Below are 19,016 nucleotides of genomic sequence, written 5' to 3'. Positions count from 1 at the left end.
CACCTTTTAGACTATTAGGCATATTTACTTATTAGTTTTGGTTTTCTGGAGGGAATTGTTTGGCAGCAGTGTATGCTGAACTTTGGGAATCTCACACATGTTAACATGGGGATGTATAATATGTCCCCAGCCTTAAAGGGAAATGTTTTTTTCTTTTTTCTTTTGGTTTGTTTTTGTTCCTGATTTTGAATACAGGGTTTCTCTGTTTAACATTGGCTGTGCTGGAGCTTGTTCTGTAAACCAGGCTGGCCTCAAACTCAAGAAATCCACTGGCTTCTGCTTCCCAAGTGCCAGGATTAAAGGACTGTGTCACCACCACCTGGCTTGTAATTTTATTATAGTATTAAAATATGTGTTAATATTTGGGAAGCTGACCTTTGCTTTATGGTCCAAACTAACACAAGCATTACTTTTGTAAATATGTATTCTTCAGATAGGGTTCGATATTCTACATATCATTTAGTGGGTCTCAATAACCAGTTAAGTCCAAGGTAACTGTCCACATTGATATGCAAGGCAGAGAGCAATGGATACCCATAAAATGTTAGTTAAGTTGTTCAAGATAATAAGTTAAAATACCCCATTTATAAGCTATATTCCTCATTATACTTTTATTAAATTTTGCTTCATGCATTTTGAAGCTATTTTATCTGGTACCTGTAAATTTGGGACTGTGCATTTACTTTAAAAAACTGTTCTTAGCATTATGAGCTATTTCCTTTTATACTTAGTAATAAAGCTACAAATAGTTTCTGCTAATGTTCAATAAACCTTATATGCCTTTTTACTTTTAGCTTTGGGTATAATGTTTGGACTGCCTCTGATAAACTGTTTGCTATTCATCAATCTAATGATTGTTAGATACTAAAGCAATCAACTCATAAAAACTGAATGTGCTCACTGGTACCTTACTATTTCTTCTTCCACTCAATTATCCTCTTTCCTCAGCATTCCTTCTCATTTTGTTGCCCAGGTCTTCCCCTAACGCTGAATTACACATTAGTGCCATATGCTTCAGTCTTGGGCAGTTCTTCTATACTTCCTTGTTATTGTTTGGATTGCTTTGGTTATTTTTGCTTTACTTAGAATCTACATTATTTTGGCAAATATTTCATATTTACTTACTATTTTGTGGATATTCTAGAAATTATAACATGCAGCTTTAACATCAAATAATACAAATAAAATTTTCTATAACTTACAGTTAATACAGAGATGTCACAACTTTATGCATATGCGATTGTGTGTATTTAAAGTCTATTTAAACATTATAAAATTCCATTTCTGACAAATTTAGTAGAATAGCAATTTCACTATTTTTCCTTCAATTTTTAAGTTGTTCTATAATAAGAATTATGATAGGAATATAACTAATACACAGGCCTAAATAATGAGCTTTACTTTTAAGGAAAATATCCTACTGTCTTCTGTCTCCCATGTTTACTCTGAAGAACTTACTACTGCTACACACACACACATACAGAGAGAGAGAGAGAGAGAGAGAGAGAGAGAGAGAGAGAGAATGAATGAACAAACGAACGACCAAATGAACAGGGGTTTTGGGGGAAGAGGTGACATGTTCCATAGTGAGGATTGTTGGTTAGACTCCAGACATGAAGTCCCTTGAAAGAGAACTGAGGTTTTTTTGTTGTTTGTTTTTGGAAGTATCCATTCCTTCAAGCAAGCCTTATAAGATAATATCTAATACTTTTGGAGTAACTGAAGGAATTCACCTAGTACCCAAGAGAACAAATCCTACAGAAATATAAAGGATATGGCAGGTATCTATGGTGAATTAACCCCTGAACAGGCTTAAAAGTATCTGAACCCAGTCAGTGGTAAGCCAGGGACATTCCTGAGCCCTCAGTTACGACACTGCACCCTTGGCACTCCCAAACAAGCACAAGGATTGCATTTTACTGGGGAAAGGTGGAGACTGAATCTGACCTGAAAGCTGCATCAAGCTCCTTGCCCTGAACAGAGCAGGTTAGATGAGGCAGCTCAAGAGATATAGACCATGACAAGCTGAGTCCACACTGTTGTAAAAATATTTAATCTCAATCCAGGATTTTTACCCTCCCTTTGACCACTTGGTTTGTGAGTAAAAGATACATTTGACCTTTGTATTTATAATGAGCCTCAATCAGCACAGAACTGGGTAGATATTTATCCTCTATGCTATTATGTCTATTTCCTATCAAATAATTTTTATTATATAATTTACCATGTTTTGTCTGGGCTGCTCTTAGCTCCAACTAGCTGACTCATATGGCCATTATTTTAAGATTCTCAGCCCAATGGGAGGCTTCTCTTCGCTCCACCTTTCTCATGGTTTTCTCCAACACTAAACTCCACATTGTGTCTCTTCTGACCAGCTACTGGCTGCTGCCATCTTTATTTACCAATCAGGAAACTTCAGGGGCAATGTCACATAGCATCACCTGGGTCTATGTGTGGTCTCTGGGAGCAACCAATATTTAACATAGCAAAAGACCAAACCTGAACAATTTTTTTATCTAATTGAAAAGGCTCTTTTTCTTATAATAATAAACATACAATACGAACAATTATGAAAATGATTAGGTATAAGTTACATTTAAATGTCCAGTCTGTTTGTATTTGGCAACTTAGATAAGGTATTTTACCATCTATTCTATCTTAATGAGTTTAAAGTTTTATCTATATCATTTATTATTTTAACCTGTATTACCATTTTAAAAACATCTTTTTACACCTAGAACATCTTTTTAAATCCTAAACAGCATAAGTTTAATTGTAAGACTGTAACTCTCTAGTCTTTAATCCCATCCGAGAATTGAGAAGGTATAAATATTATTTGAGTATGCAGGAAGCATAGGAACGCAGTTTCTAGGATGCTGTAGCTCTTTCTCGCTTATTTTATTCCTAATGGATACCATGCCCTCTGAGTGCACTAAGCTGGAAGTTAACAGTGACCATGGGTTTCTACTTTGCTCTTTGAACCCTTATCACTGGCTCAGAAACCTTTAACCAAAATAGGGAAATGTTTTTAGAAAGAAAGCAACCTTCAACTTCTGGGCTCCTTACACAGGTTTGTTCCTTACAGACTTAGGTTTTCACTTATCTGAAAGTAAACCAGAACAAATGATGCCTGAGACAATATGTATCTATCCATGTTGACAAAAGAGGAGTTAAAGATAACAATGAAACATTGACATATATATACATATACATATACATATACATATACATATACATATACATATACATATACATAAGAAAGTAAACCAATGCCTTAAAGTTCACTCTTTTTAGTTTTTTTGTTTGGGATTTGTTTTTTGTTTTTTAGGTTTTTTATTAGGATGTGGAGTAGAGTGGAGTGAGGAAGACTATCCTCAAAGACAATGGTAGTCTGACACCACCAATCTGCCATAAAACCAAAAATTGTTAGGTACAAACTCCTCAGTAAGATTCCAAAGCTCCAAACTTTTTGTTTTCAGAGCTTACCACAAAGCCTGACATATGTAATTCAATTGTCATTCAATTTACTAATAAATCAGTGATGGTAAGGGTAATGTAAAGGAAAGAAATGGGCAACATTAAAGTCTAACATGAGCATTTTCAAATATCAGACACCTTTCAGTTTGTCTTTTATTCAACATGATTCTGAATCAATCACCAAGACTACTTCAATTGACCTAAGTTCGACCTAGAGAATCTCCACATTATTCTCTGACTTCCATACACTCATATCACTATGCACACAATTACAAACAATCACACACATAATTAATTATGTCTAAAACTTCAATTATATTGAATACTTTAAGCATTCATCAAAGTAGCCAGCCCTAAAACATTTTACACAACTACCCTTTACAAAAAAACCAAAAAACAACAAAACCAGCCAGAAAGGTGGTTCAGTAAAAGGATCTTGCCACACTCTTAATGATCTGAGGTCAATCCTTACAACACACATATGTAGAGGAGGAGAACTGAATCCATGAATCCAGGAGGTTTTCCTCTGACCTCCCTTCACCAGTGTGCCACAGCACATGTCTATACATACATACACACCCATACAAGTGTATGCACACATACACACACAAATAATAATAAATTTTAATTTTTAAGTCAGCATATAGAGCAATAAACTTTACTATAGAATTTATATACATACCATTATACTTTGTAGATGCTAGCTGGTAGAAATTTCTTTTAAATTATTCAGTAGACCTACTAATTATTTTGGGTTTTGGATTCACTTTCCATTAGTTAGCATTTAAGTTGACTGTAATAAATCTTGGTATAGTTGCCTATGTCATTACTAAATAAACTGAAGTTCTGGGTTATAAGCTGGGTCTAAAACTGATTTCAAACTAAATTTGGAGGAAAACCTCACATCTTTTGGGTCCTCTTCTCATAATAATTGTAATAAAAACTAATTGTCATCAATCTTAAGATTCTCATAAGAAATGCCTTTGTGGTTTTCTTGGTTTATTTATTTTTACTTTTTAGATTTATTTTAGGTGTATGAATGTTTTGCCAGCAAGTATATATGTATGAGAAGTTAGAAGAGGGTGTTAGACCCCTTGGAACTGAAGTTACAGATGGATGCTAGGAACTAAACCCTGGTCATCAGCAAGAAAAACAAAAGCTCTAAATTGCTGAACCATTATCTCCAACCCCAGAATACACCTTTGCATCCACACTCTGCTCCTTAAGAGTCTTTGATCTCATTTAAGAAGTGGAGACCAAAGCAGTTAAATAAATACTAAAGATAGTAAGTGACCACACTCAATAGCAACAGATATACAACACCCTTAAAAAGGATGCATTAAAAAAGATGCAAGATTCATCCAAAGATACATGTAAACAAACACAAATTAACAGACACATCTGACAACTATTAAAAAAAAAATCTGTATAATATAGCTGAAAAGCTCTGCTCTGATTTGTCATTTCCTTATAGTGATATGACCATGCACTGTCTGAATCAAAATGCAGGCTAGAAAACAGTTATGAAATTGATTCAAAAGTTTAAGCAGGAGGGTAACTATATATTTAGATACTCACTTGCTCCAACTTAAAGATATGCTGATTAAAGTAGTGCTGTAAACGTTCATTAGCAAAATTAATACAGAACTGTTCAAAACTATTGTTTTCATAATCTTCAAACCCAAAAATATCAAGAACACCAATGGACAAAGTCTGTAAAACAAGAGAAATTTAATTTAAAAACAAGTCTCAACTTTACTTATATTACAAGTAGTAAAATACTCCTTTCTGTAACAGTTCTGGTTCTATCCAGTATTCAAATAATCACTGATGTAAATCACCAGAAAAAGCCACTGTAATAAGAAAATATATTTCATTCTAATTTTGGAAGCATATTTAGGGGCTAGAGAGATGGCTCAGTGATTAAGAAAACATACTGCTTTTGCAAAGGACCCACATTCTTTTCCCTGAACCACATCAGGTAACAGAAAAATCATAGTGACTACAGCTTCAGGAAATCTGATACCTCTGGTATTTGTGGTATTGAATACACACATGCATACACACACACACACACACAAACACATGCATGTATAACTAAAAAATAATTCTTAAATTTAGAAATATTAACTGCAATATACCTATATAATTTATTAGAAATATATTTTTGGTTTTTTGTTTCTTTTTTTGTTTTTTTTCCAATTTTTTATTAGGTATTTACTTCATTTACATTAAATATAAGGATATTTATTAATCACTGGACTTAAAACTGAATGGATTTTTAGGAAAACTGACTTGTGACAGATGGTTAAACATGTAAAATGGCAATCAGAGCAAATTTTATTTTCCTGTTACAGTGGTTATCATATGATAATTTGCATCAGTGTTTAACAGCTCTTCTCAAATTTTAAAATAACAATTAGTTATCAAGAACTGATTAAAGAGATTAGATTTTTAGGAGTAAGGGGGATGAGGGAGACATCACCTTAACTCATCAATAGCAGTGAAGTTGTATATTCTTAATTATCTAAGAACTCATAATTTAGTGTCTTAAGGTTAATAGGCAAATTAACTTGAAGTAAGCTTTGTTTCCATTGTAAGGATTTCTTTAATAAGACAAATTTGAATATATGTAATTTCTGCACTACAGTATCAAAATAAACAAAGGACAGGGTGAATGAGCTATTATCTTAATTTGAGAGAGTCAAGAAATCCCAAATAAACTGAAACATTCTTAAGTCCTATGATAAAACAAAAAAAAAAACAGGTTATGAGAAAATCAAAAGGTTATATAAGTCAAAGATCAGCAAGATAAAATATTTCTGGTTATGATAAGAAAACTATGCAATTCTTAATTTGGTATCAATAATGATTAATTTTGCAATCAGCATTAAATTAGTAGGTATCCGATACAGCTCAGCAGGTAAAGACACTTGACTCCAAACCTGACAACCTAAATTCTAGCTGCAGAATCCACCTCATGGAAAGAGAGAACCGACTCCCAGTTGTCCTCTGACCTCCAGACAGATACAAACAATCAAATAATCAATCAACGTAAAGAAAGGAAAAACAAAACACTCTAGAGTCAGAGGCAAGAGGAATGTGAGTCAAAGCCAGCACGAGCATCATATCGATGCTGGATCAAAAAATGAGTAACGTTGAAAACCACCATTAGCTCTGAAAGGGAATTAGCTCCCCACACCCCGCTGGTACTAACAGACACAGTAAGCAAACTATTATGAAGAACATGCAGGACATTTTGAAAATGTATCAAGAGAGATTTACTTAATTGGGGCTACTGAAAAATCTAGATACATAGAAGGAAATAATGTCCTTCACAAATAAGTTCACTGAATATTAAGACTGAGATATAATTTTATAACTATGGAACTACTTGAACTATAAAAAAATTAAAAGAGTCGGGGCTGAAAAAATAACTTAGAGGTTAAGAGCACTAACTGCTCTTCTAGAGGCCTTAAGTTCAATTCCTAGCAACCACATGGTGGCTCACAACCATTTATAATAGTTTCCAGTGTCCTCTTCTGATTTGTCTGAAGACAGTGACCTTGTATTCATAGACATAAGATAAATAAATAAATCTTTTCAAAAATATAAAAAAATTTTACCTTGAGTCAGTAGGAGTAAACAATAAAAATAACATTTTAAGCAGATTAAGCAAACTGGACACTAATGGCTATTAAAAATTAAAACGGACCTGAAATTATTAAAACTATATGTATATAACCCATCACATTAAAATAAAATCCAGAGACGGTGTGGTAGCATATACCTATAATTCCATCACTCACGAGGAAGAAGCAGGAGAATGGTCAAGTCATGCCTAAGCTGCAATATCTTGCCTTAAAAATGCAAACAAACAAAAGGCAGGGCATAGGACACATGCCTTTACTCCCAGCACACAAGAGGCAAAAACAGGTAGATCTGTTAGTCTCAGACCAGTCAGGCCTACATAGTGAGCTCCAGGACATCCAAGACTATGTAGACAGACCCTATTTCAAAAAGTAACAAAAACAAAACAAAAGTTCCAGTTTAAAAAAATTCTAAAAGCATAATACTAAATATTTTATAAACTTGGGCTGGAAGAAACCTTCTTACATAAGTAAATGTGTAAGTGAAAGATGATAAAAGAATGACAGAATAGATGAACAGAAACTTACAGCATGAGTATTTAAAAAGTACTTAAGAGAGAAAAGAGTATGCATCAAACTAAATCTCCAAAATGTTCACAATAGCTCCTAAGAAAGAAGTAGAAAGATAAAATGCAACCGAGATATAAATAAATAATACAGAGGAGAAACAAGATTAAGAAAAACATGACAAGTGTTTGGCTTTCATTCCCAAAAAGCAGGGCAACAAATGGGACAGAAGGAAAGTTTCTCTCATTAGCTCATCTAAGGTAAAAATCACACTGTTACAATTACACATACACACACACACACACACACACACACACACACACACACACACACTCCAGACAGGATTTCTCTGTGTAACACTCACTGTCCTGGAACTCTCTCTGTCAGTCGACCTGCTGGCTGGCCTCAAACCCAGACATCCACCTGCCTCTGTTTCCTAAGTACTGGGATTAAAGGTGTGAACCATCATGCCCAGCTAGTATTATACAATTATTAAAATATATCATGATATAGTCCAACAAATCTTATATTGAAATGTATTTTTACAGAAATCTATTTGAAGAGATTTTATATAGAAAGCAAACACTGAAACAATACAAAATCTGATTTTGTTTCTATTTCTACTTTTAATATACAACTCTGTATATAATGTTCATAGCATGTAAATATATAGAGAACTGGTGTGCAAAGACACACAAAATGGTTAACCTGAATAGAAAAATAAATAACTAAGTTGATACAACTCTACATAATTCTATCCCTTAAAAGTTCAAGTACTCACCAGTTTATTAAATAGTCTTCAGGTAAAATATAATACAACAGATCTTTACCTTAGTATCTTGTTCCAAATCTTTACTATTCAGAAGTGCATGATTAATACGAAACACTATCCAGTCAAACAGAGCACTATATAAAGACTTAGCCATGGAGTTTCTCACTGTCACAGCCTACAAAACACAAAGAGAATCATAAGTGCAAAGTGGAATGGTAATAATTTCACTAAGATACAGTAACAGAGGCTAAAGAGATGGCTCAGAGGTTAAGAGCACTGGCTGGCTCTTCCAGAGGTCCTGAGTTCAATTCCCAGTGATCACACGGTAGCTCACAAGCATGTATACTGGGATCTGATGCCTTCTTCTGTCATGTAGTCATGACAGTAGACAAAAGAGTACTCATATATATAAACAAATAAATCTTAAAATTAAAAAAAAATCCACACACACCAAATTACCAAATTAGTCTGTACTTATAGCCCTGTAACTTCTACCTTATGCTATACTCTCTAGTCATTCCATATGCAATGCAGTCTGGCCTACCATATCCATTTCTACCATGTCTCCCATTATTTAAGTCATTACTCAGTCTTACTGGTCATATCAAATAACATTTGTTTTTCCTTTAATTAGCATATCACCACTCTACACAAAAATCATCTTCTATCATAGCTTCTGGTCTTATCTTCAGTGACTAGCATGGCTCTCAAATATGCTATTCCCTACAGACATGCTGTGCATATTTTCCTCCCTGTGACAGTTAATATTGACTACTAGCCTGACTAGACTTAAGATGAGTGAGATGTTAGAAATTTACACCTCTGTATGTGTCCACAGGGGCATTTTCAGAGATAATATTATAGGAACACTAATGGAATCAATAATTAATTCCACTGATGGATTTATGAGAAGTAGGAGAAGTATAAAAGGTGCCTAGATGGGGGAAGTGGGTCACTGGAGTGTGTCTTGGGGATTATATCTTGCCCTAATCCTTTCTTGCGATATGCACTGATTCTTAGCTGCCACAAATAGCTTTGTTCCCACCATGGGTTTTGGTGGGTTTTTTTGTTTGTTTGTTTGTTTGTTTTTTGTATTTTTAGGAAAAGAAAAAGAAAAACAAAGAATTTAGTAAGAAACAAAAAGGATGTTAAATAAACTTTAAAAGCCTGGCCAGCAGTTAAAAAAAAAAAAAAAAAAAAAAAAAAAAAAANAAAAAAAAAAAAAAAAAAAAAGGAAATAAGACAAAGTATGCTGAGCAGCAAATGACTAAGGAAAACTAATAAGGAAAAAATAACCGCTGGGGTGAGATATTGCTCTCAATTATAATTCTATCTATCATCTGTTTGCCCTACAATATTAAAATGAAATAGAATAATTAAGAGGGGCTGGGGATTTAGTTCTGTGGTAGAATACTTATCTAATATATACCAGATCCACAGTTCAATAGAATGGAAAGATAAACAAAAATTAAAATCCTCGAAGAGGGACTGGAAAGACTGCTCAGCGGTTAAGAGCACTGACTCCTCTTCTAGTGGACCTGGACTCAGTTCCCAGCACCTACAAGGCAGCTCACACATGTCTGTATTCCATAGGCACTGCACACATACGTTACTAAGACATAAATGCAGACGAAACACCGAAACACATAAATTAATAAGTATATTTTATCAAAGAACCTTGAGGGAAAAAAATGAAAGCTTACTATTTAAAACCATACCAAGTCTCTGCTACAGAGAGGTACTCTGCAAATTACCAAAGGAGAACTGTAAACACCAAGCTAGCCACAAACCCTTGGATCTACACTTGTATCCTGCCTGCAAGATATGGTAGGGCATTGGTGGCACAAAGCTTGTGGGTTAACCAATTTTTGATTTGACCTACTCCACAACATGGAACCCATACCTACCCCTGCATGAATGACCAAGAACTAGAAAGCCCAGGAACCTAGGGTAAACCAAATATACTGGTCTTAAAAAACAACAACAACAAAATCAGCCATCATCAGTACTTCCTTCTGCAGCAGATGGAAATAAATACAGAGACCTACAGCCAGACACAAAGTGAGAGACCTTGGAACACTCAGCCCTAAATGAGATGTCTTCATCAAATCCCTCCCCGTGGAAGAGGAGGCAAAATACTGTAAGAGCCAATGGGAACGAAGAAAAGAAGGTACTCTAAATCAGTATGAGCAAAGCACACATGAAACTCAGAGACTGAAGCAGCATACACAGGGCCTGTACCAGGTCTTCTATGGTCTTCAGGTTTGTGTTTTTATTGGATTCTTAAGTATGCAAATGGGTGGGTTTCTGATTTTTTTAAGCCTTCTCTTGGGCTCTTTTCTTGCTGCTGGCTTGTCACTTCAATGTGACAATTTTTGTTTTGTCTTATTACATCTTAATATGTAAGTAAATATAAAGTCACGCAAAATTTTAAGCTTCCAAATGTATGGAAAGCTCATAGTTTTCCTAGAAAATATTTTAATTAATACATTTTACCTAATGTCATCTTCACTTTTAAAAAGGGGAAAGGAAAAACCCCCTACAAACTCTATATTCTAGAATATTCAAAATACTTTGCATACAAGAAAATCATACCTCTGCCAGTTTATATGGTAAAATAAGCTTTTCTCCCACTGTCACCGTCTTCCTTGTAACTAATGCTTCAAATAGCATCTCTTCTTTAACCTAGAAAGCAGAATAATATATTCAATATGTAAGATTTATGAGAGAAAATGACTTATATTGAAAAGCTAAGTAAAAAAAATACTTTAATGAAAGTCAGAAATATGCAATCAATATAAAGAAATGCAAAGAAAATATATAGGCAATCCTAATAATGACTAAAGTAGAATTTAAGCATATCACTAATCCATAATTCCTCCACCTAAAATGGATGAAAGGGTAACAAATGGTTTCTTTTCAATGCATGCTTCCAAGTGAGTATTTAACTCTAGAGAGCTTGTCTAGCCTGTAAAAGGTCATGAGTTCTCACCAGCTATCACATACACGTATGTATGTATGTATCTACACACATGCTTTTCTAGACTTCACAATCTAAAGATAAGACAGACTAAAGGATAGTAGCACTCCTTATATTTGAGGAATACTGAGTGAGTATATATGTTCCAGTATATTTTTAAATATGAATATTATACTTTGAGATAGAGATGATTCTTTGTTCTTACTCTTACCACAGAAGTCAATACTATCCTGTTTATTTATGACAGGGGCTCACTTTGTAGCCTAGACTGGTTTGGACTTCTGAGTGCTGAGGTTCCAAGAATGTACCATCAACACCTGACTGAATTATTTAAAAAATGAATAAAAAGCGGGGACTGGTGATCAGTGGTTAAAAACTTGCCCTTGCAGAGGATAAGGTTTCAGTTCTGATTACCCATGTAGTGGCTCACAACCATCATAATTCCAGTTCCAAAAATTTTGACATCTTCTTGTAAACTTCTTGGTCAATCAGGCACACATGTGGTACACATACATACATACATACAAGCAAAGTACTTATACACATAAAATAATTTTCAGTACAAAATATTTGCTGTGATGTGTGCAGGTGTGTGAGTGGATGTGTATATGTATACAGGTGCTATAGAAGACAGGAATCAATACTAGGTATTTGTTTATTTCTGGACATCAGATTTTATTTTGTTTTGCTTTTTTGTTTTCTGAGACAGGATATCTCTATGTAGCCTTGGCTGACCTGGAACTATGTAGACCAGGTAAAACTCACAAAAGATCCATCTGCCTCGTCTTCCTGAGTACTGTGATTTAAGACATGGCCACTATACCACATTCTACCTTATTTTTTAAGGCAAGGTCTCTTATGGAACCAGAGCTCACTGACTGGCTGGCTACCCTGATTGTCCAGTAAGCTCAGGATATTTGGCTTTCCTGCCATCCTCCCCCACATTTACCTCCCCAGTGCTAGCTTTACCCTAGATTCATGACAAAACCAGCTTTTCCTTGAGTATGTGTATCCAAACTCAGGTAATCATGCTTGTATAACAAGCACTTTAGCAGCTGGATCAAGGACCTCAACATAAAACCAGATACACTGAATCTAATAGAAGAGACAGTGGGAAAGAGCCTTGAACTCCTTGGCACAGGGGGAAATTTCATAAATAGAACTCCAATGGCTCATGCTCTAAGATCAAGAATTGATAAATGGGACTTCATGAAACTGGAAAGCTTCTGTAAGGCAAAGGACATAGAAGACAAATCAGCAACCTACAGATTGGGAAAAAATCTTCACTAACCCCACACATTCACTTCATCTGTCAGGTGAGACAGCCCTAAAAGAAAAATACTAATCTGATAGGGGTAAATCTGGAAAGATGAAGAGTTAGCTGGAAATTACAACACACCATAACTCTGAGAAGAACAGTGGAAAAGAGCCTGATGTACAAAGAAGCAAGGGACCTGACCTTTAAGTCCTCCTCAAGCCATTCAAGAAAAAAAATTGGTAGTTTTACCTATTCTCTCTACTCACCAAGATACCCATCTTCAAATCAAATCATCTAACCACAATTTGAAAAATCTCAAATTGAAAGACCAACACTGGCATGTGCCCAGGACATTATACAATCAAGAGTGGAATACTCATTCTAATCAAATAACTGAGGGATTATATGTATTGGGAGCAAGTGAAGGCAAGGAAGAAAACACAGTCCTCAGGATCCTGGCACACTGACAAGTAAGGCAAGGATCCAGAGAGATTCCAACTTCTGGAAACATTATTTTAAAATAGTATCAAATAAATTAAATTTTAAGTAAATAAACCCACTTACAAGTTGAAGGATATATAAAATAAAAGTAAGACATTACCCAGTATCTAAAATAAGAATTGAAATCAAATGACTCACTTCTAATAATTCTGAGACAATGGGTAGTACTTCAGGATTACAGATATCAATAGAGTCATCCCGATAGGTCTTCTTTTTATATGAGATATTACCCAAATGTAGTATTGCTGAGAGCAGAGAGAAAATCCTATGAAAATAAAAGCACAGATTAAAGTTTGCAGTGTGCATTCTCAAAGTTCATTCCACTCCAAAATCCAAAACAAATTCACCCATACAAAGTATGAAGTATTTAATCCTCACAAAAGATTAGTAATTTTAAACTTTATTATTTAAACTGTATGTTAAATCTTAAACAAATTACATGTAACATGAATCTCACACACACTTCAAAAACTGTTCTAAAATCGGCTAGATATAAAAGTGTCTAAGGATCTAAACTCCATCTCTCACGTTTCCATAGCAAGCACTTCAATCCAAGAAGCCATCTCTCCAGTCCTATCAACAGTTTTTACATTTTCATTCTGTTTATATTACCATGTATAAAAACTTTGGTTTTTTTTCTGTTTTGTTTTATTGCTTGATTTTTGAGGGTGCTGCTGCCAGGGATTGAGTCTAGGGTCTTGTGTATGAGAGGAAAGCACTTTTATCATGGGGCTACATTTACATATCAAGAAATTTTAAAATAAGAGAAAACATGAAAATATGCATGTAATATTACATATTACATATAGACATCTATAACTTAACACTAAAGATCAGATATAGAAAGTAAAACGCTGTAATATAGTAATATAGTAAAAGTAGTAGTTTTTAAGTTATGTCTATGTACAGCATCAAGAAGCTTCATGAAGTCCTCAATTTATATGCAAATGTTTATGAACATACATATTTTTTTTAATTAGGTATTTTCCTCATTTACATTTCCAATGCTATCCCAAAAGTCCCCCATACCCTCCCCCCCACTCCCCTACCCACCCACTCCCACTTTTTGGCCCTGGCGTTCCCCTGTACTGGGGCATATAAAGTTTGCAAGTCCAATGGGCCTCTCTTTCCAGTGATGGCCGACTAGGCCATCTTTTGATACATATGCAGCTAGAGAATAAAGTATTTTAGCTTTCATCAGTTTCTCAAAGATTATATAGTGAAAAGGGAGCAGGAGGACACTCAAACCTTTTTTTTTAAAGATTTTTTTAATTTATTTTTATTATATGTAAGTACACTGTAGCTGTCTTCAGACACCCCAGAAGAGGGAGTCAGATCTCATTACGGATGGTTGTGAGCCACCATGTGGTTGCTGGGATTTGAACTTCAGACCTTCGGAAGAGCAGTCGGGTACTCTTACCCACTGAGCCATCTCACCAGGCCGACACTCAAACCTTAATATGACTAAGGCAATAGTGATGCCATTTATAAAACTGTTCAAAAGAACCAAAGAATATAGAATGACTGCTGTGAAGATAGCCAACTATTTTTTTTTTTTTTTTGATGGAGCTGAGGCCTGCTCCACAGGGGAGAAAAATACATGACTAATACTGTAGCCATAGCCAAGGGCCCAGGAAATAAGCAGTCATAGCCCCAGTAGAGGGACCCACTACCATTATTTGATAAAGACTTTCTGTCAAACTGCCTTCTAAATATATGTTATACCCATAGATTAGCGCTGCTGTCAACCATAGTCAAAGAAGATTCTTTTGGCAGTGTGCAGTCAATGCAGAGACTCATAACTGGTCAAAGTGTTAAGAATAAGTAACTATTGAGGACTGCCCTAAAGAGACTTGTATATAAATCCCACAGTGCTCAGAATATACCATAGAAGACAGGGTCAAGAGCCAAAGAATGGAGAGGAGTGCTGCAAGATGCTGTCTTCTGAACATTACATGGTCACTGAACTTACCAACTCAGAGAATCCATGGTAACCTGCAAAAGACCTGAGCAAAATCAAGCTAGTGAATAATCTCAGCATGGGTAAGGGAAGTATTCACAAGGCTCCATTCCTAGCAGAGGAGTTATTGGAATTTGGTGGCTACCGAGGGAGAGGAAGTCATCTTTCTTCAGATGTGACTGCAGGTAGGCTCCATGCCTATGCAAGCAATACTAATTCTATTCGTTGGGTTATAGAAGGAGGAAAAGGAAGCTAAAGATGAAATAATAAAGATGTATACATGTATAAAACCGTCAAAGAATACAAAATGTTTTTAAAAGAACTAAGATGGAGATCTCTTACAGACACATCATGTTTTGTTTACTACTGTAAATAATAAAACTACAGTAAATGAAAAAATTTAAAACTCACTGTCTTCGTGTCTTGGGAAGAAATCCTACCATTTCCATGGCCAATTGTAAGCGTTCAAAATCATGCCTCAAATCTTCTCCCTCCACTGTGAAGCAATCCTGCTTAAGACAAGAGGTGGAAGAAAATATATATCATGTTTACTTGTTAAAAACAATGTAAGCCACTCATTAATTTAAGTAGGACCCTGTGTAAATGCAAAGTAAAACTAACAGAATATTTAAATATAATCAGACCCATTAAACCTCTCTTCTGAGTAAAGATAAAGTAAACATACCTACCAAATATTAATAGTACTTTTTATCTTCCCTTAACAATAACCAGCTTAGGATGTCAAAAGAGACAAGTTAGAAAGCTAACAGTATTTATAAAATATGTATGTGGATAGCAAGTTTGATTTTAATAGCACTCAAAAGTAAGGTCTTGAATTAAACACACACACACACACACACACAAAAATAGGATAGTATATGGTTGAGAAGTGAAGCCTAGATTTATATAATATAAACCAGTTGATGTTATAGTAGGTATATAAAGAAAATATAAGAATAGTAAAAATAAACACACACACACACCATAATGATCATAAGGGCGCGGAAAAGCATTATGTCAAAATAGAAGACCCCTAGAAAGCATTATGTCAAAATAGAAGACCCATAGAAAAACATGTCACATGAATCAGTAAAAAGTTATTCAGGGGCTGCAAAGACCACTTAAGAAACCTTGCTGTTTTTCCAGAAGAAGCAACTTAGTTCCCTGTGCTGACATCAGGTGTCTAACAATCACCTGGAACTCCAGCTTCAAGGTATCCAATGCTCCTTTCTGGCCTTCATGGGCACACATTCACATATACAAGCACACACACATACACATAAATAAAATAAAAATAAGTATTTTTTAGTTGTTATGGGATGGCAAGATAATTCAACAGAAAAAAGCACTTATCATTCAAGCCTGACAAACCTGAACTCAAACCACATAAAAGTAAAAACTGATAACTTTTTTTAAAAACCCACATACATGCCTGACACCTGTGTATCCACATTCACACATCAAACACGCATGAAATAATAATAATAAAAAATATTTTTTTAAAAAAATAGCTTTAGCTGGCATAATGACTCTGAAGGTTAAGGGCCCCTAGTGACCAGCCTGATGTCCCAAGTTTGATCACTAGAATACACAAAGGGAAATGGAAGAACTAACTCCACAAGCTATTCTTTGACCTCCACTCCTACACAGTGGAATGTGCACTGTGGCACACACAAACATGCACCTCCACACATATGTACAGACAATACATAATATATAATATATAATATATAATATATAATATATAATATATAATATATAATATATAATATATAATATATAAAAGTTTTAAATTATATTTTAAAAAGTAGATATGAACGCCATAATCCTAGACCTAGGTAGGTAGGAGGAGGAGAATGAGGAGTTTGAGGATGGCCTCAACTACACAGAGAGTTTAAGGCCAGGTGGAAGAAAGAATATGGTTGTTGAGAACTATATTTACATTAAACATTTTATGAGCCGGGGAGATGATGCTGACATTAGGAGTGCTTGCTACTCCTAGAGAAGACTGGAGTGCAGCTCCCAGAACTCACACTGAATGTTTACATATATATGACTCCAGCTCAAGGGGATCTGATGTCTTCTGATTTTTGCAGGTACTCACATGTACAAAGAGATAACCACATATACACATGTACACAAAACAAATCTCATGAAAAATTTAAAATGTGTGTGTCTGTGTGCATATATGGATATAGTAGCATATGCCTATAATCCCAACACTCCATATACAAAGGCAGGGGAATCACAAACTCTATGCCAGCCTGAACTGTAGAGCATGATCCCATCTCAAAAAAACATGAAAGGTAACAACTAACCAAAGAATGCTTTTTAGTATAACTTTTGCATTTCAGCTCAAAAAACAGTCAACAGTAATATTACATACACAATCCCTTTACATGTTCACATACCACTTTATAAAGAGGCTATCTAAAACATCTCAAACTTCAATTTATTTTTCTTTATTATTAATCATTTTATTTGTTTACATTTCAAATGATATCCCCCTTTCTGGTTACCCCTCCACCAACTCCCCATTCCATCCCTCTAGCCCCCCTTCCCTTGGTCTTCAATTTCCTTTTTAATGCCTATCTTCCTACCAAATGATACATTAATTATTCAACAGACAAAAGAACTCATTTGTTTTATTGCAAGCATCAAGTCAGTGCTGAGATCAAATTGCTGAAATAAATGCAGGGGGAAAGGGGGTTGAAAATAAAAACAGAAACTGCCAAACAATCAGACCCTGACTCAGCGGGACTTGATTTCAGTAACCTCAGCAAACATTTAGAGTCTAACTCCTAATGATCTACGCAAATAGCCAATTGGAAGACGACAGATATGTGAAGTTTACTGTTTAACAAGATAGTGAAATATGTCTATCTACTAACATATGGAACCCACATTCTCAGAGGACAATACTCCTATTGAGACTGTCTCTTATGACAATGTCATTTTCTTGAATAAATTTTCTGTATCTCTTCTGGTCTATAAATACTTTCACTCCCATAACTTCATGTACAATCACTGAATCACATACTGAACTACATGACCTTGAGAAATAAAGTGCTTCTTCATTTTGTAAACATATTTACAGAGTATCTACAACATGTTCAAAAAAACTACTAGGTATTATGATTTGACAATTATATCTTGAAACAAAGTCTAAAATTAATAATTTGAGTTTAGAACACTAATGTATTTTAATTTTCCATGTGGAAAGGTACACATGCACACTCCAAAAGTTTAAATAATTTTCTTTGGCCTGCAATAAAGTCTTGTTTATTTGTGCTTTGTTATTTTTAAACAAACAATGCATACTTTCTTATATGTGGATACTACTTTTAAGATTTAGACACATACGTTTCATTTAGAATAACCTCAGAGTTTGGGTACCTAGTAATGAACCAGGAGGAAAGGAGAATCTTCCAAGTAAGGGCAAACAGAATATAATGTTGTAAGGAGTTAGTTAACAAGGAAACTAGAACAGAAGGGTTAAAATGGGAGGTAAACAAGAGGCCAGGGTAAAGAAGAGAATATGGGAATTAAAAACTAACACTGAAAGCCCTTTGGAATGCCATATGGAACCCTACAACTGTAGAAACTTCTTAAAATATATACATAAAGAAAGGAATTTAAATGAAGAAACCACATAATATAGGAAACAATACACCAACTAGACATTTTAAGCCACCAAGTAAAGCCCTTAGTGCCAGGAATGGGTTACATCTTATTGTGCTAGCAAAAGGGGTCCTACAGAATCTCCTCCCAAATATCACTGGCTATTGTCAAGGCTATTGATTATACTCCACAACCTAAAAATAGCAAGGCCCTATTGCTGAAGACACCACTTACTTACACCAGCAAAAATGGGAAAATCTTCGGGCGTGGTAGCTCAAGCCTTTAATCCC

The 19,016-nt window shown here is 34.9% G+C and overlaps 1 protein-coding gene across 6 annotated transcripts in view; it reads right to left on the bottom strand.

The window, feature by feature from the left end:
* The window catches only part of Myo9a (myosin IXA), a 173,112-nt gene that overhangs the window by 109,098 nt on the left and 44,998 nt on the right, over window positions 1–19,016 (bottom strand). For all 6 annotated transcript variants that reach the window (XM_029481618.1, XM_029481617.1, XM_021171284.2 and 3 more), the window contains 5 exons: window positions 15,517–15,614; window positions 13,284–13,410; window positions 11,002–11,091; window positions 8,465–8,581; window positions 5,056–5,190 (listed from right to left, as the gene is read on the bottom strand). In XM_029481618.1, coding sequence (XP_029337478.1) covers window positions 5,056–5,190; window positions 8,465–8,581; window positions 11,002–11,091; window positions 13,284–13,410; window positions 15,517–15,614 — 567 coding nt within the window. The remainder of the gene's footprint in view (window positions 1–5,055; window positions 5,191–8,464; window positions 8,582–11,001; window positions 11,092–13,283; window positions 13,411–15,516; window positions 15,615–19,016) is intronic.

The sequence above is a fragment of the Mus caroli genome, chromosome 9 (genome assembly GCF_900094665.2).
Source record: "Mus caroli chromosome 9, CAROLI_EIJ_v1.1, whole genome shotgun sequence".
Classification (NCBI taxonomy): domain Eukaryota; kingdom Metazoa; phylum Chordata; class Mammalia; order Rodentia; family Muridae; genus Mus; species Mus caroli.
This window is presented reverse-complemented; position numbering and strand designations above follow the sequence as displayed.